General features: G+C 63.9%; 1 protein-coding gene across 3 annotated transcripts; it reads left to right on the top strand.

Annotated features, from left to right (window-relative positions):
- Positions 1-4,897: 4,897 nt before the first annotated feature.
- On the top strand, positions 4,898-20,236 carry CXXC1 (CXXC finger protein 1). 3 transcript variants are annotated; one of them, XM_082785389.1, is made up of 15 exons: positions 4,898-4,947; positions 5,675-5,772; positions 6,497-6,597; positions 6,700-6,815; positions 7,916-8,071; positions 9,251-9,277; positions 10,015-10,050; positions 12,127-12,234; positions 13,053-13,237; positions 14,641-14,848; positions 14,949-15,059; positions 16,274-16,323; positions 16,920-17,016; positions 18,088-18,240; positions 19,829-20,236. In XM_082785389.1, exons 1-15 carry the CDS (start codon positions 4,945-4,947, stop codon positions 19,967-19,969), a joined length of 1,590 nt encoding a protein of 529 aa, XP_082641515.1. In that variant the 5' UTR covers positions 4,898-4,944; the 3' UTR covers positions 19,970-20,236. The 3 variants fall into 3 exon arrangements, with proteins under 3 accessions (XP_082641515.1, XP_082641514.1, XP_082641516.1); XM_082785388.1 differs by having other exon boundaries at positions 9,901-10,050; XM_082785390.1 differs by lacking the exon at positions 10,015-10,050 and having other exon boundaries at positions 19,829-20,235.
- The last annotated feature ends 1,892 nt before the right edge of the window (positions 20,237-22,128 follow it).

Here is a 22,128-nt window from a genome sequence, read left to right as displayed (position 1 = left end):
AAAGGTAGTATTGATTGCTGACAGGAAAAGGGAGGAAAATCTGTTAGAAAAGGAAAGAAATCATGAGGAAAAAAAAAAAAAGGAAATAAAAGAGGAGAGGAAAGCGGAGAGGAAAGGGCGGGAATCGCTGACAGGAATCGCCGGGAGGAAAAGCTGGTAAAACCTGACAGAAAAAAGGTGCGAAAATCCCTTAAAAAAACATCAGGAATCGCTGAGAGGAAAAAGCGGGGGTCGGTGAGGGGAAAAAAGAGGAAAAACTGAGGAAAAAAAGAGCGCCGAGAGGCAGGAGCAGCCCGGCCGCCATCGCTGCCCGGCGGCGCCATGGAGGACGCTGCGCAGGGTGAGGAGGCCATGGGGACGTGGTGGCCCTGTCCCCTCTGTCCCCCTCTGTCCCCTGTGTCCCCCCATGCCCCCCTCATGTCCCCTCTGTCCCCTCCCGTCCCCTCTGTCCCCTCACCACAACGCCCCAGGGCTGGCCATGGTGGCTCCAAGGCGTTCGTCCCCCTCCAGGGTCCGGCCATGGTGGCGGTGAGGAGCTTCCCACCCCTCTGGCGCAGGGTGCGTGTCCCTGCCGTCCCCTCCCGTGTCCCCATTGTCCCCTCCTTTGTCCCCCGTGTCCCCACGGCTCTGTCCCCACACCGTCCCCACGCAGGGGGACCGCGGGTGGAGGCGCTGCTGGCGCGGATCCGGGCTCTGCACCAAGGTCGGTCCCCTTGTCCCCACAGCTTGTCCCCTGGCCCTTTGCTGCCACAGCTGTCTGTCCGTCTGTCCCCATGGGGGCCGTCCTCCTGTCCCCATAGCTGCCTGTCCCCATGGCTGTCCGTTGTCCCCTTCCCCTGTCCCGTGGCTTTCTGTCCTCCTGTCCCCATGGGTGTCCATCCCTCTGTCCCTATAGAAATCCACCCCACTCTCCCCACGGGTTCCCATCTTCTTGTCCCCATAAATGTCTGTCCCTCTGTCCCCATAAATGTCCATCCCTCTGTCCCCACAGATGTCTGTCCCTCTGTCCCCATAGATGTCCGTCCCTCTGTCCCCACAGATGTCCGTCCCTCTGTCCCCATAGATGTCCGTCCCTCTGTCCCCATGGCTATCCACCCCATTGTCCCTATGGGTTCCTGCCCTTCTGTCCCCATGGGTGCCCGTCCCCCTACCCCCTGTCCTTCTGGGTGCCTGTCCCTTGTCCCCCTGTCCCCTGTCCCCTTGTCCCCCTGTCCCCACGTCTGTCCCCAGCCTGCCAGGCCGGGGCGCAGGAGCTGGCGGAGGCTCAGGGCCACAGCGAGGAGCTGCGGCGGCACCTGGAGCAGTGTGAGTCCCCGGGGGGGGGCCCAAAATCCATGGGGGGGACCCCGAAATCCATAGGGGAGACCCCAAAATCCATGGGGGGAGACCAAAATCCATGGGGGGTCCCCAAAATCCATGGGGGGACCCCAAAATCCATAGGGGAGACCCCAAAATCCATGGGGGGGACCCCAACATTCATGGGGAGATCCAAAAGGCCATGAGAGGACCCCAAAATCAGTGGGGGAGACCCTAAAATCCATGGAAGTGAACCCAAAATTCATGGGGGGGGACACTAACATCAATTGGGGGGCTCCAAAATGCATGGGGGGTGCCCCAAGATCCATGAGGGGGACCCCAAAATCCATGAGGGGGACCCCAAAATCAATGAGGAGGACTGCAACGCCAATGGGGGGGGGGGCAAAATCAATGGGGAGACCCCAAAATCAATGGGGGTGCCTAAATACAATGGGGGGGACCCTAAAATCCATGGGGGGGGGGGGCAAAATCAATGGAAGGGACCCAAAATCAATGGGGGGGACCCCAACGCCTATGGGGGGACCCCAAAATCCACGCGGGGGGACCCAAAATCAATGGGGGGGACCCCAACGCCTATGGGGGGACCCCAAAATCCACGCGGGGGGACCCAAAATCAATGGAAGGGGCCCAAAATCAATGGGGGGGGAGGACCCAAACCCCACGGGGGGGCCCCCAAACCCCACGGGGGGGCCCCCAAAACCTGGAGGCCCCCCCGGTGCTGAGCCGGTGGCGCAGTGGAGGAGCAGCTGGCGGCGCTGGAGGGGCTGTGGCAGCAGCAGAGGGGTGAGCCCGCGCCCCCCCCGCCCCCCCCAGCCCCCTCCCAAGCCCCCCCTGGGGTCGTGCCCCCCCCCTAATACCCCTGCCCCCCCCCCAGAGGCCCTGCGGGTGGCGCGGATGCGCTGGGAGGAAGTGGAGGCCGAAGGGCAAAGGTCAGCGGGGATGGGGGCACGGCCCCCCCCCCCCCCGGTGACCCCTGACCCTGCGTGTTCTCTGACCCCCAACCCTCCCCCCATGACCTCTGACCCCCAGCTGACCTCTGACCCTCCCAGCAGCCCCTCCTGGCGTCCCCCTGACCTCTGACCCCAACCATCCCCCGGTGACCCCTGGCCCCGAGCGTCCTCTGACCCTTGGTGACCCCTGACCCCTCCACCCCCCGCTGAGACCCCTGACCCCTGCTGGTGACCCCTGACCCCTCTAACCCCTCCCAGTGACCCCTGACCCCTCCAACCCCTCCCCATGACCCCTGACCCCTCCCAGTGACCCCTGACCCCTCCAACCCCTCCCCATGACCCCTGACCCCTCCCAGTGACCCCTGACCCCTGCTGCTGACCCCTGACCCCTCCAACCCTTTCCGGTGACCCTTGAACCCTCCAACCCCTCCCCATGACCCCTGCAACCCCCATGACCCTTGACCCCTCCTGGTGACCCCTGACCCCTCCAACCCCTCCTGGTGACCCCTGACCCCTCCAACCCCTCCCCGTGACCCCTGACCCCTCCAACCCCTCCTGGTGACCCCTGACCCCTCCCGGTGACCCCTGACCCCTCCAACCCCTCCCCGTGACCCCTGACCCCTGCAACCCCCATGACCCCTGACCCCTCCTGGTGACCTCTGACCCCTCAACCCCCTCCCAGTGACCCCTGACCCTTCTGACCCCCGTGACTCCTGACCCCTCCTGGTGACCCCTGACCCCTCCAACCCCTCCTGGTAACCCCTGACCCCTCCAACCCCTCCCGGTGACCCCTGACCCCTGCAACCCCCATGACCCTTGACCCCTCCTGGTGACCCCTGACCCCTCCAACCCCTCCTGGTGACCCCTGACCCTGTGACCCCTGACCCCGTGACCCCTGACCTCTGCCCCCAGGCGCCGCCAGCTGTGCGTGGGCCGCCAGCAGGACCTGGAGGGGGCGGGGGCCCAGCGGGGACACCTCCGGCACCTCCGCCGGGGACACAGGTGGGGGCAGGGCGCGTCACACGCCTGGCACACGCGTGTCCCCACGCCCCTCACGTGTCCCCACACCCCTCACGTGTCCCCGCGGGTCCCCTCAGGCAGGACTTCTGGCAGCAGCTCGAGGCGCTCATGGAGGAGCACAAGCGGCTGCAGGAGGCACACGTGAGCCCCGTGTCCCCTCCTGTCCCCCGCTGTCCCCTCCTGTCCCCTCCTGTCCCCCAGTGTCCCCTCCTGTCCCCTCCTGTCCCCGTGTCCTCACCCCGTGTCCCCACAGTCCCCGGCCGCGCTGGAGGCCGAGCTGGCGCGCCTGGAGGCCGCGAAGGACGAGCTGCTGAGGCAGGGTGAGTGGCCCGGTGTCCCCTCCTGTCCCCAATGTCCCCTCTGTGTCCCCAGTGTCCCCTCCGTGTCCCCAATGTCCCCTCCATGTCCCCAACATCCCCCAGAAGCCGTCGAGGCGCAGCTGGGCCCCGAGGCGCGCGTGGCCACGTGAGTCCCCCCCATCCCCTCGGGGACCCCGCCGCGTCCCCCCACCTCCCCCAGCCCCCTTGGGGACATCGCCGTGTCCCCTCCTGTCCCCGTGGGGACACCGCCGTGTCCCCTGTCCCCTCCCTGTCCCCCCTGTCCCCTCAGGTGGCTGCTGCAGCAGGAGAACCGGGGGGCGCGGGGGCGCCTGGGGGTGGCCACCAGCCAGCGGCAGGCGCGGCTGCGGCGCAGGGACAGGTGGGTGTCCCCTTGGTGTCCCCCCATGTCCCCTCATGTCCCCTTGTGTCCCCTCGGTGTCCCCAGGGCCACCCCGGTGCCACCCTGCTGTCCCCAGGCTGGCCGAGGAGCTGGAGCAGCTGCAGCGCCCCGGGGAGGCGGCGCAGTGAGGGCGGCGGTGGCACCGCGGTGGCACCACGATGACACGTGTCACCGCGTGTTGTCACGTGTCACCGTATTGTCACGTGTCACCTCGTGCTGTCACATGTCACCACGTTGTCACACGTCACCGTGTTGTCGCGTTGTGTCTTTGTCCCTGCTGCGTGTCCCTTGTGGCTTCATGGCCCTGGGGGCTCTGACTTGTCCCCAAATGTCCCCAGATGTCCCCAAATGTCCCCATGTCCCAATGTCCCAAAGACCCCATGTCCTATGTCCCTGTGTCCCACGTCCCAGCGTCCCCATGTCCCCAGATCCCAATGTCCCCATGTCCCCTATCCCAGTGTCCCCATGTCCCCACAGCCCCATATGGCCCTGTCCCAATGTCCCCATGTCCCAATGTCCCCAATCCAGATGTCCCCAGTGTCCCCATGTCCCCGTGCCCTATATCACAGTGTCCAAATGTCCCACGTCCCCACACCCCAACGTCCCCATATGGCCCTGTCCCAATGTCCCCATGTCCCCAAATCCCCGTGTCCCAATGTCCCCGTGTCCCCAATGTCCCCATGTCCCCGTGTCCCTATACGCCCCCGATCCCCCCAACATGGCCGCCCCCACAGGCGGCCGCCATCTTGCCCCGCGCACGCCGCCATGTTGCCCCCGCCCCGCGCATGCGCCGCCGCCATTTTGGGGGGGAGGTCGGGTTCGGGGGTAGGGGAAGGGAGGGGGCAGGGCGCGGAGAGGGAGTTACCGGAAGCGGAAGTCGCGGCCTCAGATCCACTTCCGGCGGGGAGGCGCTGAGGGGAGAGCGGCGGCGACAAAGATGGTGAGGGGGGGGCGGCGGGGGGCGGCGGGCCCGGGGGGGGCTGGGGGGGTCCTTTGGGTGCCTCCCCGGTTTTTGGGGTCCCCTCAGCCCCCCCCATGGGGCTTCTTTGGGTCCCAACGCACCGGGAGCCGCTCGGGACCCACCCCCTTGGTGTCCCCCCCCGTTTATGTGCCCCCCCCGTTTATGTGCCCCCCCCACAGGGTCCCCTCGTGACAGCCCCCCTCCAAATGGGGTCCCTCCGTGTACCCCCCCTTTTGTGCCCCCCTCCCCATGGGGTCCTTTCGTGTCCCCCCCCATTGGGGTCTCCTCATGACCCCCCCCATAAGGGTCCATTGAACGCCCCCCCCCCCAAATTGGGACCTGTTCCCGTCCCCCCCTCCCCCTTTGTGCCCCCCCCGCGGGGTCCCCTCGTGTCCTTCCCCTTTGTGCCCCCCCATGGGTTCCCTTGTTGCCCCCCCTTGTCCGTGTCCCCCCCCCATGGGGTCCCCTTGTCCCTGCCCCCCCCCCCCATGGGGTCCCTTCGTGTGCCCCCCCCATGGGGTCCCCTCGCCCCCCCCATGGGATCTTTTCACACCCCCTGTTTGCACCCCCCCTTCACATCCCCACAAACCAACCCCCCCCCTTTTACACCCCCCCTTTTACACCCCCTTTTTGTGCCCCCCCCCCTTGACACCCCCGCCTTTGTGCCCCCCCCTCGACCCCCCCTTTTTGTGTCCCCCCCCCCCAGGACAGCGAATTCTCGGACGCGGAGGCGGGCCCGGGGGGGGAGGAGAACGCCCCCGTGTACTGCGTGTGCCGCAAGCCCGACATCAACTGCTTCATGATGTGAGGGGGGGGCCCTGGGGGGGGAAATTGGGGTGGGGGGGGCGCTGGGGGGGGGCACTGGGACTGGGGTGTCTTTGGGGGGGGTGCCGGGTTTGGGGTTTTTTAGGGGAACGGGGCCTTGAGGTCCTTTTGGGGAGGGTACAGGGGTGTGGGGTTATTTGGGGGGGGCACTGGGATTTGGGGTCCTTTGGGGGGGGCACTGGGGTGTGAGGTCTTTTGGGGGGGCATGGGGGGAGCTGGGGGCACTGGGGTGGGGGATTTTTGGGGGGGGGCACTGGGGAATGGGGGTCTTGGGGGGGGCACCAGGGTGTAGGGGTCTTGGGGGGGGGGCACTGGGGTGTTGGGCCTTTTGGGGGGGGGCATGGGGATGGTTTTTGGGGGGGGTATTGGGGTGTGGGGGGCGCTGGGGGGGGGCACTGGGACTGGGGTGTCTTTGGGGGGGGTGCCAGGTTTGGGGTTTTTTAGGGACACGGGGCCTTGAGGTCCTTTTGGGGGGGTACAGGGGTGTGGGGTTATTTGGGGGGGGGTCACTGGGGTGTGGGGTCCTTTGGGGGGGGGGGAGCACCCAGGTCCCGTAGTTTCGGGCTGGTGGCACCTGAACGTGGGGGTCCCTTTGGGGGGGCGGCACAGGGCCAGGGGGGGACATTTGGGTTTGGGGTGGGGGAGCTGAGCCCCGGGGGTCCCTTTTTGGGCCCCCCCCCGAGGCTCGGTGCCCCCCCCCCAGCGGCTGCGACAACTGCAACGAGTGGTTCCACGGCGACTGCATCAACATCACCGAGAAGATGGCCAAGGCCATCCGCGAGTGGTACTGCCTGCAGTGCCGCGGTGAGACCCCCCCCCGCCACCCCCTGTCACCCCCCTGTCACCCCCCGTCACCCCCCCGGGGCTCGGGGACCCCGCTGACCCCCCCCCCCGTTGTCCCCAAAGAGAAGGACCCCGGGCTGGAGATCCGCTACCGCCACAAGAAGTCGCGGGAGAAGGAGCGGGAGCACGAGAGCGCCAAGGCGCAGGAGCTGGCGCTGGAGCAGGGCCGTGCCGCCAAGGTCAGGCCATGGCCCCGTGTCCCTTTGTCACCTCGTGTCCCCACTGTCACCCCTGTGTCCCCATTGTCACCCCCGTGTCCCCACAGCCCCCACGATGGACCCCCGCTGTCCCCCCGCACGTCCCCAGCCCCTTGTCTCTCCCGTCCCCAAATCCCTCAGTGCCTCCGTGCCCTCGTTGTCCCCTCACTGTCCCAATATCATCCCCTTGATGTCCCCATCTTGTCCCCTCACTGTCCCCATACTGTCCCCATCTTATCTCCTGGATGTCCCCTTATTGTCCCCTCACTGTCCCCTTTTTATCCCCTGGGTGTCCCCATATTGTCCCCCCACTATCCCCTGGTTGTCCCCTGACTGTCCCCATCTTATCCCCTGGATGTCCCTTGGATGTCCCCATTTTATCCCCTGGCTGTCCCCTCACTGTCCCCACATTGTCCCTGGGAAGTCCCCTCAATTTCCCCTCAGCTGTCCCCATATAATTCTCTTTGTCCCCACATTGTCCCCACGTTGTTCCCTCTCTCTCCCCACATTGTCCCCTAACACTCCTCACGTTGTCCCCTCTCTCCCCCCATATTGTCCCCACATTGTCCCCTCACTCTCCCTGTATTGTCCCCTCTCTCTCCCCATTTTGTCCCCACATTGTCCCCTAACTCTCCCCATATTGTCTCCACATTGTCCCCTCTCTCTCCCCATATTGTCCCCTAACTCTCCCTGTATTGTCCCCTCCCTCCCCCCATATTGTCCCCACATTGTCCCCTCCCTCTCCTCATATTGTCCCCACATTGTCCCCTCACTCTCCCCGTATTGTCCCCTCTCTCTCCCCATATTGTCCCCACATTGTTCCCTCCCTCTCCCCATATTGTCCCCACATTGTCCCCTCTCTCTCCCCTTATTGTCCCCACATTGTCCCCTAACTCTCCCTGTATTGTCCCCTCTCTCTCCCCATATTGTCCCCATGTTGTCCCCTAACTCTCCCTGTATTGTTCCCTCTCTCTCCCCACATTGTCCCCTAACTCTCCCTGTATTGTCCCCTCTCTCTCCCCATATTGTCCCCGCGTTGTCCCCTCGCTGTCCCCTCACTGTCCCCTCCCTGTCCCCCGCAGATCAAGCGCTCTGCCCGGATGTGCGGGGAGTGCGAGGCGTGCCGGCGCCCCGAGGACTGCGGGCAGTGCGACTTCTGCCGTGACATGAAGAAATTTGGGGGCCCCAACAAGATCCGCCAGAAGTGCCGCCTGCGCCAGTGCCAGCTGCGCGCCCGCGTGAGTCCTGTGTCACCTGTGTCACCCCCGTGTCACCTGTGTCACCCCCGTGTCACCTGTGTCACCCCCGTGGCACCTCTGTGTCACCCTGTGCGGGTGCCAGGGCTTCCCGGCATGCCCTGCATCATCCCCGTGGGTGCAATGGGGTGCTGGCTGTCCCCCTGTGTGTCCCCATGTCCATGTTTGTGTCCCCAACGTGTCCCCGTGTCTGTATTTGTGTCCCCACCGTGTCCCCACGTCCATGTTTGTGTCCCCAACGTGTCCTCGTGTCTATATTTGTGTCCCCAGTGTATCCTCCTGGCTGTCCTGGCTGTCCCTGTGTCCGTATTCATGTCCCCAATGTGTCCCTGTGTCCATATTTGCGGCCCTAATGCGTCCTTGTGTCTGTCCTGTCTGTGCCCATGTCCGTATTTGTGTCCCCAGTGTGTCCCCATGTCTGTCCTGTCTGTCCCTGTGTCCGTATCTGTGTCCCCAGTGTGTCCCCGTGTCCATATTTGCGTCCCCAGTATGTCCCCATGTCTGTCCTGTCCATCCCCGTGTCCATATTTATGTCCCCAACATGTCCCCATGTCTGTCCTGTCTGTCCCCGTGTCCATATTTGTGTCCCCAGTGTGTCCCCATGTCTGTATTTGTGTCCCCAGTGTGTCCCCATGTCTGTCCTGTCCATCCCCTTGTCCATATTTGTGTCCCCAACATGTCCCCATGTCTGTACTGTCTGTCCCCAGGTCCATATTTGTGTCCCCAGTGTGTCCCCATGTCCATATTTATGTCCCCAACATGTCCCCATGTCTGTCCTGTCCATCCCCGTGTCCATATTTGTGTCCCCAACGTGTCCCCATGTCCATATTTGTGTCCCCAACGTGTCCCCATGTCCATATTTGTGTCCCCAATGCGTCCCCGTGTCTGTTTTCTCTGTCCCCGTGTCCGTATTTATGTCCCCAGTGTGTCCCCAAGTCCTTATTTCTGTCCCCAACCTGTCCCCATGTCCTTCCCGTCCGTCCCCACATCCCCATTGTGTTCTCTGTACGTGTCCTCCGTCTGTCCCACCACATCTGTCCCCGTGTCCCCTCTGTGTCACCCGTCCCGTGTCCCTGTGTCACCCATCCCGTGTCACCCCGTGTCCCTGATGTGTCCCCACGCCCCCCCTCGCTGTCCCTGACGCATCCTTTCCCCCCCCAGGAATCCTACAAATACTTCCCGTCCTCGGTGAGTCACTCGCGGCCCTTCCCGGGGGGGCTGGGGGGTCCTGCTGGGGGGTGCCTGGGGTCCCCAAAACACCGGGGTGGCATTGGGGGGGGCCTGGGTCCCATTAGGGGGGGGCCTGAGCCCCCTTGGGGGGTCTTGAGGACCTTAGGGGGGGGTCTTGGGGACATTGGGGGAATTTTGGGGGATGTCGGGGGGGGTCTTGGGGATGTTAGGGGGTTCTTGGGGACATTGGGGGGGGGGTGGGAGTGTTGGGGGGAGGTTAGGGTCGTTTGGGGGGGGTCTTGGGGGTGTTGGGGGGGGGTCCTGGGGATGTTAGGGGTATCCTTGGTGACCTTGGGGGTGATCTTGGGGACATTGGGGGGGGTTTTGGTGACATTAGGGGGGTCTTGGGGGACTTGGGAGGGGTCCTGGGCTCCTTAGGGGGGTTTTAGGGCCCGCGGGGGGGTCCTTTGCCCTGCGGGGGGGGGCCCTGGGACTGCTGAGGGTCCCTAGAGGGGGTCCCTGGGTGCTTGGGGAGGGCTCCCGGGTCCTCCCCTTGAGGCGGGGAGGGGAATTGGGGGGGGGGTCCCCGGGTCGGGGGTGTCGTCGCCCCCCCCGGCGGGTGGGTGCTGACCCCCCCCCAGCTGGTGCGGGGGCGCGAGGGGGAGCTGGAGCTGCTGAAGGAGCAGCTGGGGGCGGCGGGGCCCCCCGAGAGCCTCTCGGACGAGGAGCTGCCGCTCGACCCCCGGCTCTACCAGGAGCTCTGCGCCGGCGCCTTCGACGAGCACGGGCTGGTGCGTAGCCCCCCCTGCCCCGAGCCCACCCGAAAACGCGGGAAATAGCCCCAAATTCTGGGCCGGGGGGGGATAAAGGCGGCCGGGAACGGCCCAAAGTGGCTCAAATTCTGAGCTGGGGGTGATAAATCCTGATGGAATCGCCCCAAAGTGCCCCAAATTCTGAGCTGGGGGTGATAAATCCTGAAGGAATCGCCCCAAAGTGCCCCAAATTCTGAGCTGGGGGTGATAAATCCTGAAGGAATCGCCCCAAAGTGCCCCAAATTCTGAGCTGGGGGTGATAAATCCTGATGGAATCGCCCCAAAGTGCCCCAAATTCTGAGCTGGGGGTGATAAATCCTGATGGAATCGCCCCAAAGTGCCCCAAATTCTGAGCTGGGGGTGATAAATCCTGATGGAATCGCCCCAAAGTGCCCCAAATTCTGAGCTGGGGGTGATAAATCCTGATGGAATCGCCCCAAAGTGCTCCGAATTCTGGTCTGGGGATGACAAATTCCACCAGTATTGACCAAAAGTACCCCAAATTCTGGACTGGGGACCACAAATTCATGCAGAACCGACCCAAAGCGCCCCAAATTATGGTCTCTGGATGACAAATTCAGCCAGAATTGACCCAAAGCGCCCCGAATTCTGGACTGGGGATGACCAATTCATGCAGAATTGACCCAAAGCGCCCCGAATTCTGGGCCAGAGGTGATAAATCCGACCAGAATTGGCCCAAAGCGGCCTGAGTTCTGGTCCAGAGACACTAAATCCTAAAAGCATGAACCCAGAGTGCCCCAAATTCTGGTCTGGGAATGACAAATTTGTCTAGAGTTGGCCAAAAGTGCCCAAAATTCTGCCCTGGGGATGCAAAATCCCACCAGGATATCTCCAAAGTGCCCCAAATTTGGGTCCAGGATTGACAAATCCCACTGGAATTGACCCCAAATGCCTCAAATTGTGCTCCAGGAACCCCAGTTCCCTTGGAATTGCCCCCAAATGCTCTAAATTCTCCTGCAGGGCCCTTAAATTCTTCTGGAATTACCATAAAATGCATCAAGATCTGTCCTAAAGACCCCAAATCCCAGGAAAATTATCCCAAATTGCCCCAAATTGTGTTCTGGGGACTCCAAATCCCATGGGAATTGCCCTAAAATGCCCTAAAATCTGGCTTAGGGACTCCAAATCACCTGGAATCACCCCAATTTTCCCAAATCAGCATGTCGGGGCGCGTTAATGCATGTTTGGTCCGTTAAGTCATGTTTTGAGAGAGTTTATTTTTTTTTGACTGTATTTACATGGGTTTTACAGTTGTTTACATTTTTGTGGTTTTGTTGCATTTTTTTTTCACTTTTTAATCTGTTATTGGAACTTTTCTTTGCCTTTTTTTTTTAAGCTTTTGGCATTTCTTTTCCTTTTTTTTGCACATTTTTGGCACCTTTGTTTTCATTTTTGCAAGGTTTAGGCATCTTTGTCCATGGTTTTGCAAGTTTTTGGTGCCTTTTCCCACATTTTTAGTATCTTTTTCTGCCTTTTTTCACATTTTTGGTCCTTTTTTTTGGTAGCTTATTTTTTGTATGCTTTTTAACACATTTTTTCAATGTTTGGGGCACTTTGGGCACATTCATACCTCCTTGCATGTTTTTATGCTTTTTTTCTTTTTTTTTTCCACCTTTTTGTGGGGTTTTGGTGTTCTTTTTCTCCTATTTTTGCATTTTTGGTTCCTTTTCCCGCTTTTTTTCTGGCAGTTTTTGCACAGTTTTGGCATAGCTTTGTATAATTTTGGCACCTTTTATGTGGATTTGGTGCTTTTTTCACCCTTTTGCGTGGGTTTTGTTCCTTTTTTTCTCCCCTTTGAACAATTTTGGTGCCTTTTCTCTCCCGTTTGCACATTTTTTTGGTTATTTTCTCCTCCTGTTTGCATACTTTGAGCACATTTTTGCGTGCTTTTGGCACACTTTTGCTTCTTTTTGGCCCTCGTTTGCGCGGTTTTGGTTCCTTTATTCACCCTTTTGAGGGTCTGGCACCTTTTTTACCATTTTGCTTGTTTTTGGGGTAGTTTTTGGGGTGCTGACGCGTGCCGTGTCCCCGCAGCCGTGGCTCAGTGACCCCGAGGATGCCCCCTTCCTCGACCCCGTCCTGCGCAAGCGCGCCGTCAAAGTCAAGCACGTCAAGCGGCGCGAGAAGAAGTCCGACAAGAAGGTGCGGGGCCACTGGGGGGCACTGGGAGCCACTGGGAATCACCGGGAGCATCAGGGAGGGTGCTGGGGGGCACTGGGAAGGCTCTGGGAGCCGCAGGGAGGCCGCTGGGCAGGTGCTGGGAGCCACTGGGAACTACTGGGAGCATCAGGGAGGGCACTGGGAGCCACTGGGAGGCCCTTGGTGTTACTGAAAGGGCTCCTGGGGGTTACTGGGAGGCACTGGGAGGCCCTGGGGGCTACTGGGATGTCCTGAGGGTTACTGGGGAGGTTGCTGGGACGTCCTGGGGGATACTGGGAGGGCTCCTGGGCGTTATTTGGGGGCCCTGGAGGTTACTAGGAGAGAACCTGGGGGTTACTGGGGGCTACTGGGAGCTGTGGGCGTTACTGGGAAGGCTTCTGGAATGTCCTGAGGGTTACTGGGAAGGTTACTGGGAGCCACTGGGAGAGCTGTTGGGGGTTTCTATGAGGTCCTGGGATTACTGGGATGCCCTGGAGGTTTCTAGGAGGGCACCCGGGGGTTACTGGGAGCTACTGGAAGGCCCTGGAGGTTACTGGGAAGGCACCTGGGAGCCAATGGGAGGCCCGGGGGTTACTGGGAGGGTATCTGGGTGTTACTGGGAGGCCATGGGGTTACTGGGAGGGTTACATGGTGTTACTGGGAGGGCACCTGGGAGCCAGTGGGAGGCCATGGGGTTACCGGGAGGGCACAAGGGGGTTTCTGGGAGACCCTGGGTGTTACTGGGAGGCCGTGGGGCTACTGGGAGGGCACGCGGGGGTTACTGGGAGGCACTGGGAGCAGCGGTGTCCCACTGGTGGCAGAAGGAGGAGCGCTACAAGCGGCACCGGCAGAAGCCGCGGCACCGGGAGCGCAGCCGCCACCCCGAGCGCCCGGACGCCCGCGACCCCGCCGGGCTGGGGCAGTGCCTGGGCCCCGGCTGCACCCGCCCCGCGCGGCCGCCCTCCAAGTACTGCAGCGAGGCCTGCGGCGTCAAGCTGGCCGCCAAGTGAGTACCGACCAGTACAGACCAGTATAAACCAGTACAAACCAGTATAGGCCAGTATGGGGTGTCACCAAGTGGTGTAAGGTGCCATAGGTCCTTATGGTGTCTGGGCTGTGTAAGCACTGCAGGGAGGCCTGCAGTGTCAAGCTGGCTGCCAAGTGAGTACAGACCAGTACAGAGCACTATAGACCAGTACAGACCAGTATAAACCAGTACAAACCAGTATAGGCCAGTATGGGGTGTCACCAAGTGGTGTAAGGTGCCGTAGGTCCTTATGGTGTCTGGGTTGTGCAAGCACTGCAGGGAGGCCTGCAGTGTCAAGCTGGCTGCCGAGTGAGTACTGACCAGTATAGACCAGTATAAACCAGTATAGACCAGTATGGGTTGTCACGAAGTAGTACAAGGTGCCATGGGTCTGTATGGAGTTTGGGTTGTACAAGTGGTGCAGCGAGGTCAGCGACGTCAAGCTGGCTTCAAAGTACTGATGAGTACAGACCAGTATAAACCAGTACAAACCAGTATAGACCAGTACGGGGTGTCACCCAGTGGTGTAAGGTGCCATTGGTCTTTATGGTGTCTGGGCTGTGTAAGCACTGCAGGGAGGCCTGCGGTGTCAAGCTGGCTGCCGAGTGAGTATAGACCAGTATAGACCAGTACAGACCGGTATAAACCAGTATAGACCAGCACAGCCCAAGATAAACCAGTATGGACCAATACAGCCCATTACAAACCAGTGTGGGGTGCTGAGCACCAGCACGGAGCCTGTGCCCCCGTGGGATCCCAGCCAGACCCACAAGGCCCCTCTGCAGTGGATCCCAAACAGATCCCAGGGATCGGGGGCGGTGTGGGGGTGACACAGGGGGACAGGGACCCTGCGGGGCGCCCCCCGGCCCCGTTACCCCCAGATCCCGGCTGGATCTACGAGATCCCACTGTAGCGGATCCCCTACTGGATCCCCATGGTGGATCCCAACCAGATCTCAGATCCCTGTGATCCTGGGGTGATACAAAGGTGGTGGGGGACCCCTCAGGGCCCCCCTGACTGTGTTACCCCCCCCCCCGGCATCCCAACTGGATCTACAAGATCCCACCACAGTAGATCCCCTACTGGATCCCCATGGCAGATCCCAACCAGAACAGATTCCTGGGGCGATACAAATGTGATGAGGAACCCCTTGGGGTGCCTCCCTGACCCCATTTACCCCCTCTGGATCAAACTGGATCTTCAAGATCCCACCACAGCAGATCCCCTACTGGATCCCTGTGGAAGATCCCCACCAGATCCCAGCTCCCCGGGGTCCTGGAGCAGTACAAGGTCTCTGCAGACCCCTGGGGCGACGCGAGGGTGACGGGGATCCCCTCGGGGCGCCCCCCCTGACCCCGTATCCCCCCCCCCCCGGATCCCAGCCGGATCTACGAGATCCTTCCGCAGCGGATCCAGCAGTGGCAGCAGAGCCCGTGCGTGGCGGAGGAGCACGGCAAGCGGCTGCTGGAGCGCATCCGGCGCGAGCAGCACCAGGCCCGCCTGCGGCTGCAGGAGATGGAGCGCCGCTTCCACGAGCTCGAGGGGCTCATCGCCCGCGCCAAGGGGCACCCCCCCCGCGAGGACGAGGAGGTGGGTGCCCCCCCTCCTCCTCCTCCCCCCCCCCAGCACCCACGGGTGCTCCCCGCCCCCTCTCCCGGCACCCAGGGGTGTTGGCGTGTCCCCCTCCCAGACCAACGACGGGGACAGCGAGGACACCGACCTGCAGATCTTCTGCGTGTCCTGCGGGCACCCCATCAACCCCAAGGTGGCCCTGCGCCACATGGAGCGCTGCTACGCCAAGGTACCGGCACCCTGGGGTGCTCTGGGTGGGGGGGGGGGGGCGTGTGAGGGGTGCTAGAGGTGTTAGGGGGTTCCCTTGGGTGCTGTAGGGGACGTATGGGACTTGTTTTTGGGTGCTAGAGGTGGTGTGGGGTGCCTTTAGGTGCTGTAGGGGACGTATGGACCTGGATGTTGGGTGCTAGAGGTGGTGTGGGGTGCCTTTGGGTGCTATAGGGGATGTATGGGACTTGTTATTGGGTGCTAGAGGTGGTGTGGGGTGCCTTAGGGTGCTGTAGGGGATGTATGGACCCTGTTATTGGGTGCTAGAGGTGTTACAGGGTTCCCTTGGGTGCTGTAGGGGACGTATGGACCTTGTTACTGGGTGCTAGAGCTGTTATGGGGTGCCTTTAGGTGCTGTAGGGGGCATATGGACCTGGATGTTGGGTGCTAGAGGTGTTACGGGGTTCCCTTGGGTGCTGTAGGGGCTATATGGACCTTGTTTTTGGGTGCTAGAGGTGGTGTGGGGTGCCTTTGGGTGCTGTAGGGGACGTATGGACCTTGTTATTGGGTGCTATAGGGGACATTTGGACCCTGTTATTAGGTGCTAGAGCTGTTATGGAGTTCCATTGGGTGCTGTAGGGGCTATATGGACCTTGTTACTGGGTGCTAGAGGTGTTAGGGGGTGCCTTTGGGTGCTATAGGGGATGTATGGACCTTGTCAATGGGTTCTGTAGGTGTTATGGGGTTCCTTTGGGTGCTGTAGGGGCCATGTGGACATTGTCATTGGGTGCTAGAGGTGCTGCGGGGTCCCTTTGGGTGCTATAGGGGCTATATGGACATTGTCATTGGGTTCTGGAGGTGTTGTGGGGTGCCTTTGGGTGCTATAGGGGACGTATGGACAGTAATGTTGGGCTCTAGAGGTGTTATAGGGTCCCCTTGGGTGCTATAGGGGCTATAGGGCCTCTTATGGTTGCCATAGGCACCCTGCTGGGTGCTATAGGGGGCTGTAGGTTCTATAGGGTCCCCTGTGGTGTCTATAGGGTTCTCCCCCATGGGTCTATAGGGTTATTAACCCCCCCCCGCAGGCTATAGGGACTCCACGGGGGCTATAGGGGCTCACCCAGGACTATAGGATCCCCCCCCAGGGGCTATAGGGGCTCCCCCAGGGCTATAGGACCCCCCCGGGGGCTGTAGGGGCCGTAGCCCCCCGGCACCTATAGCCCCTTGTCGTGGCAGTACGAGAGCCAGACGTCCTTCGGGTCCATGTACCCCACCCGCATTGAGGGGTGAGTCGGGGCGACGCCCCCCACCCTTGGGTGTCACCTCCCCCCCCCCCCCCCGTGTCCCATGGGTGCCCCCCGTGAGTGTCAGCCCCCCAGTGTCCTGCGGGTGCCCTCCTGTGTCCCCGGGGTGTCCCCCCCAAACCCCTGGGTGCCACCCCATGTCCCTGGGGTGTCCCCTGGGGGTCCCCTGGGTGCCCCCCCATGTCCCCTGGGTGCCCCCCGTGTCCCCAGGGTGTCGTGTTGCCCCCCGTGTCCCCAGGGTGTCGTGTCCCCCCCCATGTCCCCTGGGTGTCCCTCCCTGTGTCCCCTGGGTGTCAGTGCCCCCTCCACGTCCCTTGGGTGCCCTCAGTGTCCCCAGGGTGTCCTTCCTACCCCCCCACCCTCCCCCGTGTCCCTTGGGTGCCCCCCCATGTCCCCAGGGTGTCATGTCCCACCCCTCGTGTCCCCTGGGTGTCACTGCCCACCCTCGGTGTCCCCTGGGTGCCCCCCCCTGTCCCTGGGATGTCCCTTGGGTGCCCTCATTGTCCCCTGGGTGCCCCCCCATGTCCCCCGGGTGCCCCCCACCCCTGGGTGCCCCCCGACACGCCCGCTGTCCCCAGGGCCACCCGGCTGTTCTGCGACGTCTACAACCCCCAGAGCAAAACCTACTGCAAGCGCCTGCAGGTGCTGTGCCCCGAGCACTCGCGGGACCCCAAGGTGAGGCACCCATGGGTGCTGGGGGGCGCCTGCGGGGTGCTGGGGGTTCCCTGGGAGGCTGGGGGGTGGCTGGGGGGTGCTGGGGGTGTACCCGGGGGGGGTTAGGGGGTGCAGGAATCGTGCTGGGGGTGCTGGGGAGTGGGTGGGTGAGGCTGGGGGTGGTGCACCCATGGGTGCTAAAGGGTGCCCAAACCATGCTGTGAAGCTCATCTGGACATATGGGTGCTATAGGGTGCACAAACCATCCGGTGGGGTGCACCCATGGGTGCTATAGGGTGCCTGGACCATGTAGTGAGGATCATCTAGAGGTGTGGGTGCACCCATGGGTGCTATAGGGTGCACAAAACACCCTGTAGGGCATACCTAGAGGTGTGGGTGCACCCATGGGTGCTGTAGGGTGCCCAGACTGTGCTGTGGGGTGCACCCATGGGTGCTCCATGGTGCCCAAACCATGTCGTGAGGGTCATCTAGAGGTGTGGGTGCACCCCTGGGTGCCATAGGGTGCAAGAACCATGCTGGGGGGCCACCCATGGGTGCTGTAGGGTGCCCAAACCATGCTGTGGGGCACACCTAGAGGTGTGGGTGCACCCATGGGTGCTACAGGGTGCCCGAACCATGTTGTGAGGCTCATCTGGGCATGTGGGTGCACCCATGGGTGCTATAGGGTCCCCAAACCACACTGTGGGTGCACCCATGGGTGCTACAGGGTGCCCGAACCATGTTGTGAGGCTCATCTGGGCATGTGGGTGCACCCATGGGTGCTATAGGGTCCCCAAACCACACTGTGGGTGCACCCATGGGTGCTACAGGGTGCCCGAACCATGTTGTGAGGCTCATCTGGGCATGTGGGTACACCCATGGGTGCTATAGGGTGCCCAAACTGTGCTGTGGGGTGCACCCATGGGTGCTGTAGGGTGCCCACACCACGCTGTGGGCGCACCCCTGGGTGCCATAGGGCTCCCAAACCACTCTGTGCCTCCCCCCACAACCCCCGTGGGGCTCCCCGCGGGTGCCCACGCCCCCACCCGCCTCCCCCCTGACGTGGGGGGGGGGGGGCACCCATGGGTGCAGGTGCCGGCGGACGAGGTGTGCGGGTGCCCGCTGGTGCGCGACGTCTTCGAGCTGACGGGCGACTTCTGCCGGGTGCCCAAGCGCAAGTGCAACCGCCACTACTGCTGGGAGAAGCTGCGCCGCGCTGAGGTCGACCTGGAGCGCGTCCGCGTGGTGGGTGCTGCACCCATGGGTGCCCCCCCGGGTCCCACGGGTGGGCCTGGGGGCGCTACGGGTGGTTTTGGGGGGATTGGGGGTGATCCTGAGGGGTTTTGGGGGGCTCCGGAGGGGCTTGAGGGAGTCTTGAGGGTCCTGTGGGTGTCACCAAGGGTCCCATGGGTGTCATAGAAGGACCCATGGGTGCCCCCCAGGGTCCCACGGGTGGGCCTGGGGGCGCTACGGGTGGTTTTGGGGGGATTGGGGGTGATCCTGAGGGGTTCGGGGGGCTCTGGAGGGGCTTGAGGGAGTCCTGAGGGTCCCATGGGTGGCCCTCAGGGTCCCACGGGTGTCATAGAAGGACCCATGGGTGCCCCCCGGGTCCCACGGGTGGGCCTGGGGGTGCTACGGGTGGTCCTAGGGGTGCTATGGGTGGGTTTGGGGGCCTTGGGGGTGATCCTGAGGGGTTTGGGGGGCTCTGGAGGGGTTTGAGGGAGTCTTGAGGGTCCCATGGATGTCACCAAGGGTCCCATGGGTGTCATAAAAGGACCCGTGGGTGCCCCCCGGGTCCCATGGGTGCCCCCCAGGGTCCCACAGGTGGGCCTGGGGGTGCTACGGGTGGTCCTAGGGGTGCTATGGGTGGTTTTGGGGGGATTGGGGGTGATCCTGAGGGGTTTGGGGGGCTCTGGAGGGGCTTGAGGGAGTCCTGAGGGTCCCATGGGTGTCACCAAGGGTCCCATGGGTGTCATAGAAGGACCCATGGGTGCGCCCCGGGTCCCAAGGGTGGGCCTGGGGGTGCTATGGGTGTCCCTGAGGGTGCTACGGGTGGTTTTGGGGGGATTGGGGGTGATCCTGAGGGGTTCGGGGGGCTCTGGAGGGGCTTGAGGGAGTCCTGAGGGTCCCATGGGTGGCCCTCAGGGTCCCACGGGTGTCATAGAAGGACCCATGGGTGCCCCCCGGGTCCCACGGGTGGGCCTGGGGGTGCTACGGGTGGTCCTAGGGGTGCTATGGGTGGGTTTGGGGGCCTTGGGGGTGATCCTGAGGGGTTTGGGGGGCTCTGGAGGGGTTTGAGGGAGTCTTGAGGGTCCCATGGATGTCACCAAGGGTCCCATGGGTGTCATAAAAGGACCCGTGGGTGCCCCCCGGGTCCCATGGGTGCCCCCCGGGTCCCAAGGGTGGGCCTGGGGGTGCTATGGGTGGTCCTAGGGGTGCTACGGGTGGTTTTGGGGGGATTGGGGGTGATCCTAAGGGGTTTGGGGGGCTCTGGAGGGGCTTGAGGGAGTCTTGAGGGTCCCATGGGTGTCACTGGGGGTCCCATGGGTGTCGCTGGGGGTCCCATGGGTGCCCCCAGGGTCCTATGGGTGGCCCTAGGGTCCCATGGGTGCCACTGGGGGGTCCCACGGGTGGCCTTAAGGTCCCCCCCCCATTTCCCCCATTTCCCCCCCCACCATTCCTTTTTCACCCCATTTTTTTACCCCTTCCTTCTAATTAACCCTCCCCATTACCCCCCTCTAACGAACACCCCGCTAATTAACATTCCTCATTACCACCCCCTCATTAATTAACGGCCCCCCCCCCGCTAATTACTGTGCCCCCCCCCCCGCAGTGGTACAAGCTGGACGAGCTGTTCGAGCAGGAGCGCAACGTGCGCGCCGCCATGACCAACCGCGCCGGGCTGCTGGCCCTCATGCTGCACCAGACCATCCAGCACGACCCCCTCACCACCGACCTGCGCTCTGAGCGCTGAGGGGGGGCCCCGGGACCCCCCCGGGACCCCCCAGGGTGATGGGACCCCCCCCAGGACAACGGGACCCCCCCCCAGGCAGTGGGACCCCCACCCACACCGGGAAGTCAACAGGACCCCAGGTCCCCCAGCACCACCCCCTCAGCACCCAGCTGTGCTCAGAGTGCTGAGGGGGGGGCCCAGGACCCCCCCTGGGATGAAGGGACCCCCCCCGGGACAACGGGACCCCCCCCAGGGCAGTGGGACCCCCACCCACACCGGGAAGTCAACAGGACCCTGGGTCCCCAGCACGACCCCCTCACCACCGACCTGCGCTCCGAGCGCTGAGGGGGGGCCCCGGGACCCCCCCCCGGGCAGTGAGACCCCCCCCGGGACGATGGGACCCCCCCCAGGGTGATGGGACCCCCCCCAGGACAACGGGACAGCCACAGACCCCGGGACGCCAGCAGGACCCCGGATCCCCAGCACCACCCCCTCACCACCAACCTGCGCTCCAAGCGCTGAGGGGGGGGCACGGGACCCCCCCCCGGGCAGTGAGACCCCCCCCCGGGACGATGGGACCCCCCCCGGGGTGATGGGACCCCCCCCCAGGACAACGGGACAGCCACAGACCCCGGGACGCCAGCAGGACCCCGGATCCCCAGCACCACCCCCTCACCACCGACCTGCGCTCCAAGCGCTGAGGGGGGGGCACGGGACCCCCCCCTGGGCAGTGAGACCCCCCCCGGGACGATGGGACCCCCCCCCAGGCAGTGGGACCCCCACTCACACCGGGACGCCAGCAGGACCCCAGCGCCACCCCCTCAGCACCCACCTGTGCTCAGAGTGCTGAGGGGGGCGCCCAAGACCCCCCCGGGACCCCCCCTGGGAGGAAGGGACCCCCCCCGGGGTGATGGGAACCCCCCCAGGGCAGCAGGACCCCCCCCCGGGCAGTGGGACCCCCACCCACACCGGGAAGTCAACAGGACATGGGGTCACCCAGCACCACCCCCTCAGCACCGACCTGCGCTCCAAGCGCTGAGGGGGGGCCCCGGGACCCCCCCCCGGGCAGTGAGACCCCCCCCGGGACGATGGGACCCCCCCCAGGGTGATGGGACCCCCCCCCAGGACAACGGGACAGCCACAGACCCCGGGACGCCAGCAGGACCCCGGATCCCCAGCACCACCCCCTCACCACCGACCTGCGCTCCAAGCGCTGAGGGGGGGGCACGGGACCCCCCCCTGGGCAGTGAGACCCCCCCCGGGGTGATGGGACCCCCCCCCGGGCAGCGGGACCCCCACTCACACCGGGACGCCAGCAGGACCCCAGCGCCACCCCCTCAGCACCCAGCTGTGCTCAGAGTGCTGAGGGGGGTGCCCAGGACCCCCCCGGGACCTCCCCTGGGAGGAAGGGACCCCCCCCGGGGTGATGGGACCCCCCCCAGGACAGCGGGACGCCCCCCAGGTGAAAGGACCCCCCCCCAGGCAGCGGGACCCCCACCCACACCGGGACGCCAGCAGAACCCCGGGTCCCCCAGCACCACCCCCTCAGCACCGACCTGTGCTCAGAGTGCTGAGGGGGGGGCCCAAGACCCCCCCGGGACCCCCCCCCGGGATGAAGGGACCCCCCAGGACAATGGGACCCCCCCCCGGGGTGATGGGACCCCCCCAGGGCAGTGGGACCCCCACCCACACCGGGAAGTCAACAGGACATGGGGTCACCCAGCACCCCCCTCAGCACCCACCTGTGCTCAGAGTGCTGAGGGGGGGCCCTGGGACCCCCCCCGGGGCAGTGAGACCCCCCCAGGGTCGTGGGACCCCCCCCGGGGTGACGGGACCCCCCCCGGGGTGATGGGGCCCCCCCCAGGACAATGGGACCCCCACAGACCCCGGGACCTCCACCCCCACCACCCACCTGTGCTCAGAGTGCTGAGGGGGGGGCTGAGACCCCCCCGGGATCCCCCCCCGGGATGAAGGGACCCCCCCCAAAACAATGGGACCCCCCCCAAAACAATGGGACCCCCCCCGGGGTGATGGGACCCCCCCCTGGACGATGGGACCCCCACCCACCCCAGGACCCCACCAGGACCCTGGGTCCCCCAGCACCCCCCCCCTCAGCACCCAGCACTGGGACCCCCCCTGGGGGGGTGGGGGGGGCGCTGGGACCCCCCCCCAGGGAACCC

This window comes from Aythya marila, assembly GCF_965140915.1.
Source record: "Aythya marila genome assembly, contig: HAP1_HAP1_SCAFFOLD_27, whole genome shotgun sequence".
Classification (NCBI taxonomy): domain Eukaryota; kingdom Metazoa; phylum Chordata; class Aves; order Anseriformes; family Anatidae; genus Aythya; species Aythya marila.
Note: the sequence above shows the minus strand (reverse complement) of the source record. Positions and strands in the feature narration are given on the sequence as shown.